This window comes from Macrosteles quadrilineatus, unplaced genomic scaffold (genome assembly GCF_028750875.1).
Source record: "Macrosteles quadrilineatus isolate MER2022 unplaced genomic scaffold, UCM_ALF_1.0 Scaffold_11__1_contigs__length_5352618, whole genome shotgun sequence".
NCBI lineage: Eukaryota > Metazoa > Arthropoda > Insecta > Hemiptera > Cicadellidae > Macrosteles > Macrosteles quadrilineatus.
The window spans coordinates 2,079,784-2,094,245 of record NW_026542604.1 but is presented as its reverse complement, the minus strand read 5'-3'; the positions used below and the strand labels follow the sequence as shown (position 1 = coordinate 2,094,245).

The 14,462-nt window shown below is 33.2% G+C and overlaps 1 protein-coding gene across 2 annotated transcripts in view; it reads right to left on the bottom strand.

The window, feature by feature from the left end:
- Positions 1-14,462, bottom strand: part of LOC129004828 (organic cation transporter 1-like) — a 44,505-nt gene that overhangs the window by 26,308 nt on the left and 3,735 nt on the right. For both annotated transcript variants that reach the window (XM_054433474.1, XM_054433475.1), the window contains exon 2: positions 2,593-3,489. In XM_054433474.1, coding sequence (XP_054289449.1) covers positions 2,593-2,782 — 190 coding nt within the window. In that variant the 5' untranslated portion in view covers positions 2,783-3,489. The remainder of the gene's footprint in view (positions 1-2,592; positions 3,490-14,462) is intronic.

Here is a 14,462-nt window from a genome sequence, read left to right as displayed (position 1 = left end):
TAAGCTTAAGGAGCAAATAATCCAGACGACCAAATTATAGAATATCATGTGTAAACCTCTTTGTGAAATACCCTGTACATAAATCGCTCTAGCAACAGAAAAAACAACCTTATCAATCATACAAGCTTTCATTTTCCTACATATGACAAAATTAAACATAGATGAAACTAAGTAATAAAACAAAGTATTTTTACAATGTCAGTAAGTTTAAAAACGAGCTAATTTTAATTTACATTCATTTTGAAAAGGTTTGTTTATTATTTTGATTTCTTAATCTGCGAAGCCATAAAATGGTTCATTTAGTGGACATAATGACTTTAAAAATTGGATTTCAATTATGAACTCATAGCAGCACGATTTAATGCCACAAGTTAGACTAAGAATTAACTGTTTAAGACTTATATACATACAAAATGGACGGGTGTCTTAAAATCCAACACTTTACTTGGAGTATTGGATATTTTTTAGATACCGGTAATCAAATTCTGTTCATATTAAAAAATTACACAATATTGGGACTAACCTGGCCCCAGTTTGAAGTAGGCCTTCTACCTAACGCATATTTGTTCTAAACCATGAAATATTATATTTTTCTAAGTTCATAACAAACTGTTGTAAACTAGTTTCGTTAGCTAAAAGACTATTTTATTGGTATGATTATGTAAAAAGTTGTTATTTGAAAGGGAGAGTTGGATTTTTGATAAGAGGTGGTGAAAGCATCATACGGGAAAATGTACAAGATAAAAGAACAATAAAAATCAAACATCAGCTGTTCTTTACATCCAACAGCTGATTGTCCGTGTATACAGCTGATTGGCCCGTGTCAGAGTAAACAAGCTACGTACGCATAACCAAACAGTTAGTTGTCTAAGAATCAGATATTTATGAAAACCGATATGATTAAACTACTGTAACTGTCAGTGCTAAAGCTTGGTTAAAAATAAACTTCTAATTATAAAAAATGCTAGAATATCGTTTTACTTTTTAGCGAATTTCCCTATAGGGAATAAGCTATTACCGTAGGTCTCATGGTAAGACTTAGTCCCGGGACCGATTTACTTTTTCATTTTGATGTTCCTAGAAGCCAAAAACACATGGGGGGATTTATGGGGTAAAAATTGGTTTTTCTCATTTTTGACCCTCAAAACATAAAATTTCCCAAGTTTCTTTTAGACCATTTTGAAGAGCTTAAAAAAGCAAATAATTCAGTATATTGAAGTGTTTTTGTATGGTTATTGGTTACGGAGAAAATTATAAATTAAAAATTCCCATGTTATTCTTATGGAGAATAAGTAAACTTTTGTAGTTTGCTTGTTTATGCATATATTTGGATCAAACCTTGCCAATCTATTTATTTTATACTAAGCTATTAATATTTTACTGAAAAACACACTTTATTACCCTGTAGGCAGCAAACCTAGGTACTCGTTAAACCTAATGTTATTTGAATAGATTTAATTGAAAATCAAATCAGGCAAATGGAAATTCGCTTAGTCTGCAGGTTTGCTGCGGCGGGGGTATTTTAAGAAAGTAAGTACTTTACATGCTGCAATACCTATCTATATATTAATAGGCAAGCATGTTTCTTTAAAACCTTTTTTCTCAGCTCGTGTGCATCATAGGGAAAATCTACGCATACCGTTAGAAAGCTATTTTCCTGTAGGTGTGCAGAATCCCTTTATAAATTAAAATGGGCTCAAAGATAAGCACAAAAAATTAGTTTAAAAATTTGAAAAAATTAACATGGAATTTATGGGTTGCCATGCTGGTTACGAAATAACAACGACATATAAACAGAAAATCAAAACAAATGGAAGAAACTCAAATCACATGTTTTATTTACAGTCTGGGGAGAAAATAGAGAAGTCTGTACATTACATATTTTTGGTCGAGTTTCGACCACTGGACGACCTCTCGTCATTATTATTATGAATATTATTGTCATCAAAAATTGATATGGGGACGCCACCTAGGTGCATAATTTAACCCAAATATGAGTGAAGAATGGAGTGAGATGTTTCGTGTAACTTTGTTACTGGCTGATCAGCTGTTTCATTAGCCAGGATCATAAAGTCCAAGGATCAGGGACAGCTGGGTTCAGTTTCGAACCGTCAAAAAGCTTCATACTTTTATCAGAATCGATCCGGCGACCTTTTGATTGTTAGATGAGCACTATGACCACATTGAGACGGGAACATAAGGATTCGTATAACCTGAATATAAGATAAGGATTAGTGTAGATCGAAAGGAGCGAGATAGAGTTATAAGTACAGCAGTCAGGGGACATGCAAAGCCCAATATAGGTCAGCTGGGCCCAGTTTCAAACTGTCAAAAATGCTCGACTTTCCTTTAATCAAACCCATAGGCCTAACTAATTAGGGGGGGGGGTAAACTATTGAAAATTAGGCCTGTAAACTCGCGTTTTTAGGTTATTCAGAGACACATAAAAGAGATTTTTTAATTGTAGAAAAACACATGTTAAAAAACACCTTTTAAGCTCAAGGGGGCCCTGATCGAACCGGCAATTTTTTAATTACTTTTAGCGTTACAACCACTCAGATTTACTGCAATTGAAGTTGTTCAGGTACTTACCGAAGATGAAGTGTTCTAGGGACGGGATTCGGCACCAGTGGTCCGGCGTTGCAGACACGAACACCTGACTGAAGGCTAGGAAGGCAGCAGGCAGAGTCGCTGGGATACATAGCAGATAATACATCACATGTTGATACCTGCCTCTCTCTCCAATCTGGACCAAGACGTCGTCAAAGTCCACTGACGACATGGTCACATCACTTCACCAACGTCCAAATCAACGCGATACCACAGTCCATTTATATTTGTGCAGAGTTGTGACGGTTTGAATTTGAACGCACATTTTTCGAATATAAAATTCGAGTGTTTTAAAAGTAAATATGGAACTGTCTTCAACGTGGATGAAAATTGTTTCAACAACAAATATAACTCAAAAGTCTAAGATTAATCATAAGAAATTTGAATATGTGTTGAAATGGTTATAAAACCGTCTTCGGAGTAAAAGAGCACTGTTCCAACAACCCGATTTCAAAAGTGTATTGTATTGCAGTCAAAGGAATCAACAAGGCTCTCTGATCGATATACAGTACCTTGAACGCTGAACACACAAATTTTAAAACGTTCTAACATAAATAAGTAAAAAAGTAATGTTTTAGCAACAATCACACATCAAAGTTTAACAACTGGAGCCTTGGGATCAGAAGTGTTTAAAATAAAGCTCGAACTCTTGCAATGTTTCACAAACGTTCACATCATAACCGTGAAAACATCAGATTTGTACAACACAGGTTTCCCACGTGTGGCATATTTTTATCATTAATTTGTTTACAGTCAGGTTCATTAATTTAGCACGTAGCTATCACTTCAACAACTTTCACTTCGGTTTTGTAACACTTCCGTTGCTTCTTGCATCACCTCCACCAGTGGCTTCATTGGATGTCAGACGCACAACCATTGCTGAATATAATTAATAGATAAATCAACAAGTTGAGACATTTTTAATCGAATAGTGGTTTTCATTGCCCTGACTTACTGTCATTTACTGAATAAAACTTCGAATCTAAACTAATTAATGAAAGACACATTAATCACACCTACATCACACTCATGTGGATCATTGATATCATCAAGTTTAGTTTGGTTTTTGGTGTGTTTATACCTATTTATTTTTTATTTTTATACGGCACATTAAATATTTGTCGAGCTTTGACTAAATTAATACACCCGAATTAGTAACACCCAAATCCGTATACGCATGCATATCCAGGAGACTTTAATTAATTATTTCCAAAAGGTTTAAATTTTTATTTTTATTTCCCTACTCAAATGCTAATAGGACGTATAATAAATCCTTACAGGATAGTCATGCATCCATTAATTTCAATTTTAGTATAACACTTGTTCAATTATTAGTGTGTATTTCAAACTTCGTATATTAAAATGTAAACTAACATTTTCTCCCTGAGAATAACATGAGAACTTTGAAGGTCACTGGGTCAGAGCCCTGATGAAATTTCAAAAAAAAATTTCGTGATGGCAAATCGTTGAAACAAACCTATGATGGCACACAACCTATCCAATGACACCTTAAGCATGGCCATCGGATGCGTGGCAGCTTCAAAACAATTACTACCCAATTCATGTTGGCCTATTAAATATATAGATATAACTTTATAAAGCATTAAAAAATATTACAACTTCATTTGGGACGCATTGAAGTGTCATCAACTGTTCACAAACTTCATGAGGAATCAAAAGTAAAAGATTACACCACAGTATAACGTGATTTAATTTATAAGGATGATAAATGCATAAGGAGTATGTTGAATCTATGGTGTTAGATGGCTTTCATGATGTTATCATGTTCAAGGTCCACATATTATAGTTAGTGACAGTGACGATGCCAAGGATAACCAAACATGCGTCAGCTGTCAGCTTCACTGCGGCTTCACTGTCTTCGCCTAGCAAGCAATATGATCTGACACATTCCGTGTTGGTGTTTCATAGTACGGTGCAGACTTAAATGTGAGAGCATAGATTAATCCTTATAAACACATTCCATACCCATGTTAAAACTATAGTCAGTTTAAGAATAAAATTGAACGTACTTATAAATTGAGACACCAACAGAGTGCGCATTCGTAAATGTTTAGCGACTCAAACTTGCAGGACTTACAGCAAACCATCAAATTATCCCAGTAATCTATACTTATTTAATACGCAAGCAGGATTTTTGTGACAATTACTCCTCCGAAACTACTGAACCAATTGACAAGTTTTTGGTGTCATTGGAAAGAGCATAACGTGAAGTTGTGCAGGAAACTTTCTTTTTAGGGAAATAATTAGAGAGTGAGGCCCTGGGGCCCTTTAAAGTTTCGTATTTCTCCATAAGATTAACATGGGAAACAAAAATTGTTTTTAAACTCCAGCTGTTGTCAAAAAATTAAATATTATAAATCTGTCTCCATATGAGCATGAGAAAATTCACAATGTTTACATTTGCTTTGACATTTGAATGTAAACAAGCAGAACTATCAAATACCTATTTCACAATTTCAGACAGCTGATAAAAAAAACAACTATGTGGTAGGTTTATTTAATCTTAAACTTTGTGATAGATTATTTTTTGTAAATCTATTTCAATGATTACTAAACAGACTTTTCCCGTTGCAAAGCAAAAATTAATAGTGAGAAGAAGAGCATGTTAATTGTAAACCGTCAATGTGTAAATTATGTTGTATTAAAAATGTGTATAGTTTTGGATATTGGTTTGTGTTTAATGATATAAGTTATTAGTTATTGAATTTTTATTTTAAGGATTTGGCATATGAGTAAGTCTATGATAAATAACACCATTTCAGAATTTTGCCAGTTTTTGCCTAACTCTGTCCTGTAGAGTTTAAAGTACGGTAGCCTACACCTGATTGTCTATAAACTGGCTAAATAACTCTAGGTACGGTACTTTATAAACGCTGACAGCCATTTTACGTTGACTTAAATTGTAAGCTTACCTTTTCCCGTCCATGGGCAGTTTGATAGTTGTTAATAATTAACCCTTTAAACTGGAATAGGACTGTTATGTAAATTGTGAGTATTTCCATTAGTTAATAATCTTTTAGTTGACTCTTTTAAAATCATCGGAATTATGACTGTTATTAGTTTTTAAACAAGTTATTTGTTTACAAATAACTCCTGTACTTCTTTGCAATTGCTCGATTTCGAGCAACATGTACACTAGTAAGAAATAATGGAACAAATAGAGTTTTAGAGAATGCGGGTTTGTCCAGCGGCTTATTTCCAGGTGCATTTAATAAAAGCCTAATGATCATGGCCGGTTAACTCTAGTTTCGAACCATCAAAAGCCTACTGACTTTTCTCAGGATAGAAGCGAAAATATGCTTTGGATTGGCAGAGGGACAGTATCAACACTCGGCTACCCTGCTGCTAATTCAATGAAATAAGGCAATTTACTAGTTCAATTTTGTTTGTGTTACCTTTGACTATTGATATAAATAGACAAGGGACATTCCATCCCCATGGTAAAGTTTTTGTCAGTGTTCGTAGCAAAATTGGCGTAGTTGAGCCGCCGACAGAGTTTGCCGATTTAGATACTGTTTAACCAAGTCAAACTGACTGGACTACTTATTTTCCCACTATAGCACCTTTCATGTCACATTTACTGGATACTAATACTAAGGGAGATAATAATTTTATATAAATGATTTATAATAGACTGAAGAACACTCTGTCAATGGCTTCTTGAAAAATAAACTTGTTATTTTTCTTTTTTAATAAAAATAGGCTACAACATAGACTGTGGCTACAGATAGCCTATATAGATATGTCAACTTCTTCAAAATCGTAAGTGAATGGTATTACTCTAAGAGTCATTTAGTGATGTCAGTTGTGAAATTTCCGTACAATTTTTGTTTAGGTCATACCATAGCTGATGAACTAATACTGTATACAATTATGTTTATTATGTAATCTATGGATATACTTTTCTAGCAATCCAATATTTGCCGTGTTTACAAAAATTGTTATGTAGATTATTCATAATAAAGATATAACGATAAGCATAACGTATAACCCCCATCAATTTCTTTAGCCAACAGATTCTATTTAGATATGATAATTTTATGGATCAAATTCTTATATAATTTGATTGAAGATTTGTATCTTGCTCTAGAAAAGTTATTTGTAGCTTAATTTAAAATCATGGCGATTTATGGTGCCACCTATTTTAGAAGTGAAAAGTTTGCAATTTCCAGGAAATAACGCAAAGAATATTCTGTTTTTTCTTACACATGATCGAATACGATGACGTTGCCTCATGTTGTTTTTGTGCTGTTCACATAATGACGTAAAATTTTTATATTTATCAAAGCTGTGTGTTTCGATCCCTAGGCCTACAATAGTAACAAAATGTGGGTTTATTAATAGACAAAGGTTTGACCTGCTATTATCCTAAATACGATTCGAGATTACTACTTGATAACACAATTGACTTAAGTGCACTTAAGTGCAAGATCGCTTCTTATGCTGTGGTATAAATTGACGCCTGATATGATTTGTATTTTATGGAGACGTTTGAGTATGTGTCTATCTCTAGAAGCAATATTTTACAAATAGATGGTTATTGTTAGGGTAGTTTTAAAGTGGGTCAAAAATTAGAAACAAATGGTGGACAACAAACATAAACCGTACATAACTAACATTAAAATTGTCTTCAGATGATCCAGGATAGGAGTTAGGAGAGAGTATGATTGTATAACTAGGCTATTTATTTCTTCGTATTCAACCAGCTTTAAATCTATTTTAATTGAGCATATCAATCCAAGTGTAGTGTGTTTTACTTGTCATATGATTTTATTAAAATTGTCTTCAGCTGATCCATAAGGATAGGAGTTAGGAGAGAGTATGATTGTATGCTAACTTCTATTCGTATTCGACCAGCTTTAAATCTATTTTAACTGAGCATAACAATCCAAACGTCGTGTGTTTTACTTGTCATATTAGTACAGGTAAAATAGGGTTTTATAAACAACAAAATTTGTACATTCATGAAATTTCACCTGTGAGTTACTAATAATATGAGAAATGAAGATCCGATGAGTCCCCAAAATTTTGGGCGTGCTAAGGCCCTTTTTGGGGCCCTTTTTGTTCCGAAGGGCCCTTAATCCTGAATAATTTTGTTTTTACGTTTAAGGTCGTGTGAGGTGTGGTTTTCGATGGTTTTAGTTATTTTAAATCGATTGGGACTAGTTTTATGTGTATTAAACCACTCCGTACAAGGTGTTTAGAAATATTATTACTTTTTACAATATTTAAACATTTATTCATAAAGTGATAAAATTAGTTACTTCCATGCATGCTCTTTAAAAAAAGGGATTATTGAAAATAACTGTAATTCTTTACTATATAAGAGAGAAGGATCTCAAGGAGTAAGAGAAAATATTAAATACCCCGTCACAGCAAACCTGCAGACTAAGCTAATTTTAATTTGTCCTATTTTCAATTAAATCTAATAGTTTAATGAAAAAAGGGTCTAATAGTTTAATGAATACTTAGGTTTGCTGCTACAAGGAGGCTAATAAAGTGTGTTTATAGTAAAATCTTAACAGCCGAGTATAAAACAAATACCACTCCATACAGGGTGTTTCGAAATATTATTACTTTTTACGATATTTAAACATTTATTCATAAAGTGAAAAAAATTAGTTACCTCCATGCTCTATATAATAACCATACCCCCGCCGCAGCAAACCTGCAGACTTAGCGAATTTCCATTTGCCTGATTGGATTTAAACTAAAATGTCTCCTTAAAAATAGCACATTTATTCCCTATTTAAACAGAATTAGTTTAATGAGTACTTAGGTTTGCTGCAACAGGGAGGGTAAACAAGTTTTTTTTTATGTAAAATGTTAAAAGGTACTGTGGTTTAGTAAGAAGTTAATGTATTTTCCAAATTTGATTAAAATATTTTCATAAACAAGCAAACTACAACAGTTGACTTATGCTCCATAAGAATAACATGGGAATTTTAAAATTACAATTTTTTTGAATTTTCTCCGTAACAATTAGGCGCATAATAACGCTTCAATATACTAAATTATTTGTTTTTTTAAGCTCTACAAAATGGTTTGAAAAGAAATTTAGAAATTTGGTGTTTTTAGAGTCAAAATGGGAAAAACCTATTTTTACCCCATAAAACCCCCCATAAACCCCCGTTCCCATAGTCCGATCATGCTGGTTCGCGAACTCATTCAAGTTTATCCCGCCTTACACCTTCAAACCAAATTTCATCAAAATCGGACAAAAATTACTCAAGTTATCGTGCGGATGGACACATATATATATATATATATATATATATATATATATCTATATATAGATATATAAAAATTTGAACGAATGGTGTTTTTGGCCTCTGGGGACATCAAAATGGAAAAGTAAATCGGTCCCGGGCTTCGGTCTTACCATGAGACCTACGGTAATAGCTACTTCCCTATAGGGAAATTCGCTAAAAGGGGATTATTGAAAATAACTGCAATTCTTTACTATATAAGAGGGAAGGATCACAAGGAGTAAGAGAAAATATTAAATACCCCCGTCACAGCAAACCTGCACACCTAGCGAATTTCCGTTTTACTTACTTGATTTTCAATTAAATCTAAAATAGCGTTGCGTTTAATGATAACCTAGGTTTGCTGCTACAAGGCGGCTAATAAAGTGTGTTTATAGTAAAATATTAAAAGCCTAGTATAAAACAAATAAATTTAATAAGTTTGATCAAAATATATCTATTAACAATAAAAAAAATCATTTTACACTATTCTACATAAGAATAACATGGGAATTTTAAATTTATAATTTTAGTATTTTTATCCGTAACTAGTATCATACAAAAACACGTTAATATACTAAATTATTTTTTTAAGCTATTTCAAATGTTCTAGAGAAAAATTGGAAAACTTTGTGTTTTGAGGGTAAAGTAAATAAGAAAACCCAATTTTTACCCCATAAACCTCGTTCCCATTGTTCAGGACAAAAATGCTTGTGCCGACAATGCTGCTCTGATGTCTTAGTGCTGTCCTGGTCGTCATAACCACGAAAGATAACTGTACTTGGATTGATTGAAAATAAGTTTGAGGAACTTAAGATACAAGTTGCAAACGTCAGTATGTATGAAAGGTGTTTTTGCACCACATATTGTTCGTGCTTTAAGATTGGTGTTGCCTGTTCTGCAATATGCAAGGTTTTAGGTTTGTAAAGGGGAATCCTGCTTGAACACCAACTTGGACAAAATCAGTAAAGATGGACAAGTTGCTAAGAATAATAAAATTTTTAATGAGTCGTCTGAGAATAATTATTGTGATAATGAAATTGTAAAGAGAGATACTACATAAATTGTAGAAAAATAGCTTTAGTTGAAGTACTTCATTTTAATGTGTAATGTAAGGTTATATACAAATGCAATTGTTTTAATTTTTAATAAATGTAAAAAAATAACTTAAATACTACCTTAGGAAAATACATATCAATTTGAAATTGGTCTATGAGATTTGCATAATAAACACGTTGAAAGATTATTCACACCACCTTAAAAGTTGAAATTTTTGCTTAGTAACCTATGTTATCATGTTATAGTGTGAAACTTCATCCATCCCCTTCATCCCCTTTTAGCGAACATCCCATTTAGGAGATAAGCTATTACCGAAGGTCTCATGGTAAAACATAGACCCGAAACCGATTTACGTTTTCATTTCGATGGCCCCAGAAGCCTAAAGCACCATCTACTCAAAATAGTATATATGTGTTTATATCCACATATAATATAATATATCCATGTTATATACGTGTCCATAAACATGATAACTCGAGTAATTTAGGTTCAATTTTAACGAAACCGGCATAATCGGTCCATGGAACAGGGTTTTATGTGGTAAAAATATGTAATCTTTGACCCTCAAAAGACAAAGTTTCCCAATTTTTCTCTACAGCATTTTAAAGAGCTCAAAGAAAACAAATAATTTAGTATATTAACGTGTTTTGTAAGTGTGTTAGTTACGAATAAAATTCAAAAATTGTAAATTTAAAATTCCATGTTATTCTTAAGGAGAATAGTGTAAAATGATTTTGTTTGTTTGTTTATAGATATGTCTTAGTAAAACTTGTCAAATTTATTTGTTTTATACTAGGCTATTAAGATGTTACTATAAACACACTTTATTAGCCTCCTTGTAGCAGCAAACCTAAGTATTCATTAAACTATTAGACCTCATTTCATTAAACTATTAGATTTAATTGAAAATCGGGCAAATTAAAATTCGCTTAGTCTGCAGGTTGGCTGTGACGGGGGTATTTAATATTTTCTCTTACTCCTTGAGATCCTTCCCTCTTATATAGTAAAGAATTAGTTATTTTCAATAATCCCCTTTTATATAGAGCATGCATGGAGGTAACTAATTTTATCACTTTATGAATAAATGTTTAAATATCGTAAAAAGTAATAATATTTCTAAACACCCTGTACGGAGTGGTTTAATATACATAAAACTAGTCCCAATCGATTTAAAATAACTAAAACCATCGAAAACCACACCTCACACGACCTTAAACGTAAAAACAAAATTATTCAGGATTAAGGGCCCTTCGGAACAAAAAGGGCCCCAAAAAGGGCCTTAGCACGCCCAAAATTTTGGGGACTCATCGGATCTTCATTTCTCATATTATTAGTAACTCACCGGTGAAATTTCATGAATGTACAAATTTTGTTGTTTATATGGAGTGTTTTTGTATTATTTTACCTGTACTATATGATTTTATGACAGAAGAGTTGAGTATTTATAACGTTTACTCAAAAATAAACACAACATAACAAGCTTCAAATTCAATGACATGAAAGTCTACTAGCACTATCCAAAGCAGAATATTTTGATAGCCAGTTGAGAGGACCCATACTGAAATAACACATTTTTAGACATAGAAACTTAATGTCAAACAAGCTTTAGTCAATGTCACGTAGCCGAGCTAGAATGTTGCTTGCGTACACCACACAAACCGGAACCCCATTGTTGCTACTGACAGCGATGCTATCTACATTGGTGAATTTACATCAACAATTTGAAACACAATACGATTTTGTAACAGTTTGTGGGTGGGCGGAGAACTCAACTAGGTTTTGACTACAATACAACTCTAGTAGTACCATCTAGATAATCTGGTATGCATTTATTCGGAATGGATAATAAGCTTTTGAATAAGCTTGCGCACACAATAGGTGTGTTATGATTCCGACCGTGGTCTGACTGTCAGAGTTGGGTTTCATCTGAGCATCATGGGTGGCGCAAGTCGACAGTCAAACTGAACAATCTCGACAAGGAATAACCAAGGTTCAAAAAACCACTTAGGATTAGGAAACATATTTGCGCTTTGTGCTAATTTATTCTGAATGCATACAAGCTATTGACGAGTTGGGAAGGTTGTTTGAATACATGGGTTTGTGCTATGTTTACACGGGACGCGGTTTTAATTTTTTAACACGTAAAATTGATTTTAATTCCAGCCGGATCGATTCTGGGCCCAGATGCAATATGTCATTGCACAATCAATTATTGATGATATCTAACAATATGATATAACACAAGGTCAACCATTGATATATAAAACTTGACAAGGCTTGGACCATTTTACAAAGAATTTAAACTATGTTAATAGCGTAGAAACTCGCAAATGAGCACAGATAAACAATTTGTTAACATATTAACCTTTGACAAATTTCACAGTAATATCATAAAATATATTCGTAAATCAGTACTGTAGTATTATAACATATCGCTCGAACATAATACAGTATCATTAACTTGCACGACTTTCTTCTTGATTTATGTTTTAGGGCCTAAACCTACTATGGCTATCCTCAAACTGCAGGTTTTGTTCTATAGATTCTAAAGGCTGGATAACTAGAGGATATCAAGCTCACCTTACAAGCTTGCAGCATTTTTGAAATCGTTATTTCGTTGTATTTAACACACTATTTTAATGGCGCAACAACTGCCTGTGTGTAATATAAATTATCAACTCGGTTCACTATAACCTACACTTTACCTTCCTAATCTAACCTAACTTCAAAACACTTAATGCAGTCACGAATCCGCATAAGCCCGACTTGCCTTCCACACATGCCTAAATAAAACCATAGATAAAACATACTCCATAAAACATTCTGAAATAAGTTATTCAGTGCCTTATTTATTTATTTATTTATTGTTGTTTCTTCGCCTTGTTGTTTCTTAGATAGATGTTTGTCGTACATGTACTTTGAATTTGAATGTCTTTGATTGACTTATTTTTAATCTCTACTCTTCAATTTCGTATTTTCATTTTCATTTCAGTTCGGTTCAGTACAGTTCTACAAACAGTTAGTCTAGTCCGTAATTCCCGAATTCCGTATTGCGGCAAGAAGGAGTTAGAGTTAGTACGTTAGTAGCAGACTAGATAGAATAGAAGGCAGAAGGTAGATAAAGGAAATCAAAACGTCAAATTATTTTAAGTTACCTTAGTTAGTATTCGTGGCCTCGGAGACATTTTTGCACTGTTATTTCCAGGTAAAAAGTGAGTCTTCTACTTTAATCATTACTTAATATTAACGTAATATATCAAGTATCTGGAGAGAACATATCATAGGCTTATAAATAGGTTAGGTCAAACAAAGTAGCCTAGGCCTACCGGTAAATAAAACTTAAAACAGCCGTAACTCCGTTAATATTTGAGAGCGCGGAAAAATTTTTGCACCGTTATTTTCAGCTAAAAATCTAGTTTCTAGTGATATATAATTCTATATAGGTTCCCATGGTCACGTTCGTCGCAATAAATACCAAACATGTCATTCATGAATCATCAATATGAAGCAATTGATGCTATTGCTACACAAGGTACGTTGTCATATTCTTATGGATCTATTAACATCAAAAGTAGGGGTTTGAAAGTAAATAGGTTTACGCGTTTAAATCAGTTTATATTTTCAAACTAAATCATAGAGTTGCTGTATTTTAAAACGCACATCAGCACCGCTTTAATTACTCTCTTGGTAACATTTTCTTCCCGTTGCAAAGCACGGGTATAGCAGCTTGTGTCTAATTATTTCGATTAATTAGAACTGGACTCAGTTTCTCTTGGTTATTGTGTTCGTATCCCGCCTAAAGAAACAGCTGATCTAAGCCAGTAACAAAGCTAGTTAGATGATTCATTCCATTCCACTCATACAGTTTACAACACTGTACTAACTGTAGACTCTTTAGACAAAACATGTAGTTGAAACTGTGTGTGGCCGGTCTTACATAACCAGGGGAGTTATTGAGTTTTCCTGACTGTTGCAAAAGATAAAACATGTTTAGAGACAAGAAGTGTAAGCAAATTCCTACTTCATATGGAGTAAACACGTTGGCGTAAATCTTCAATCCCAAAATGTGAGATGCGAAGCATGTCGGGAAACGGTGATAACATTTTGACACAGTAAATACAAGTTGATGTTGAACCTTTTGCTCATTTTGAATTTTCAAATTTGAAAGTCTGTGCATGGTGCCACGCATTTTGTTATTGGAATTTACATTTCAGAGAGTTCGATTACAAAATAACAATTCATACTTTCACATTGATCTTGATTCAAGATCAGATCTCAACAATCAATTAAGAGGCGGTAGCGTGGTTTAATAATAAAGAATTGTTGAAACGATGTATCAACAATCAATTAAGAGGCGGTAGCGTGGTTTAATAATAAAGAATTGTTGAAACGATGTATCATGGTTAAGGAATGTAGTGATATATCTTAGTATATATAAGTATATACAGCCATGAGTGTTTGTAGTGGTAATACCTGAGAATACAATAGATTAGTAGTTGTAGTGAGTCTACATCAGACATAGTG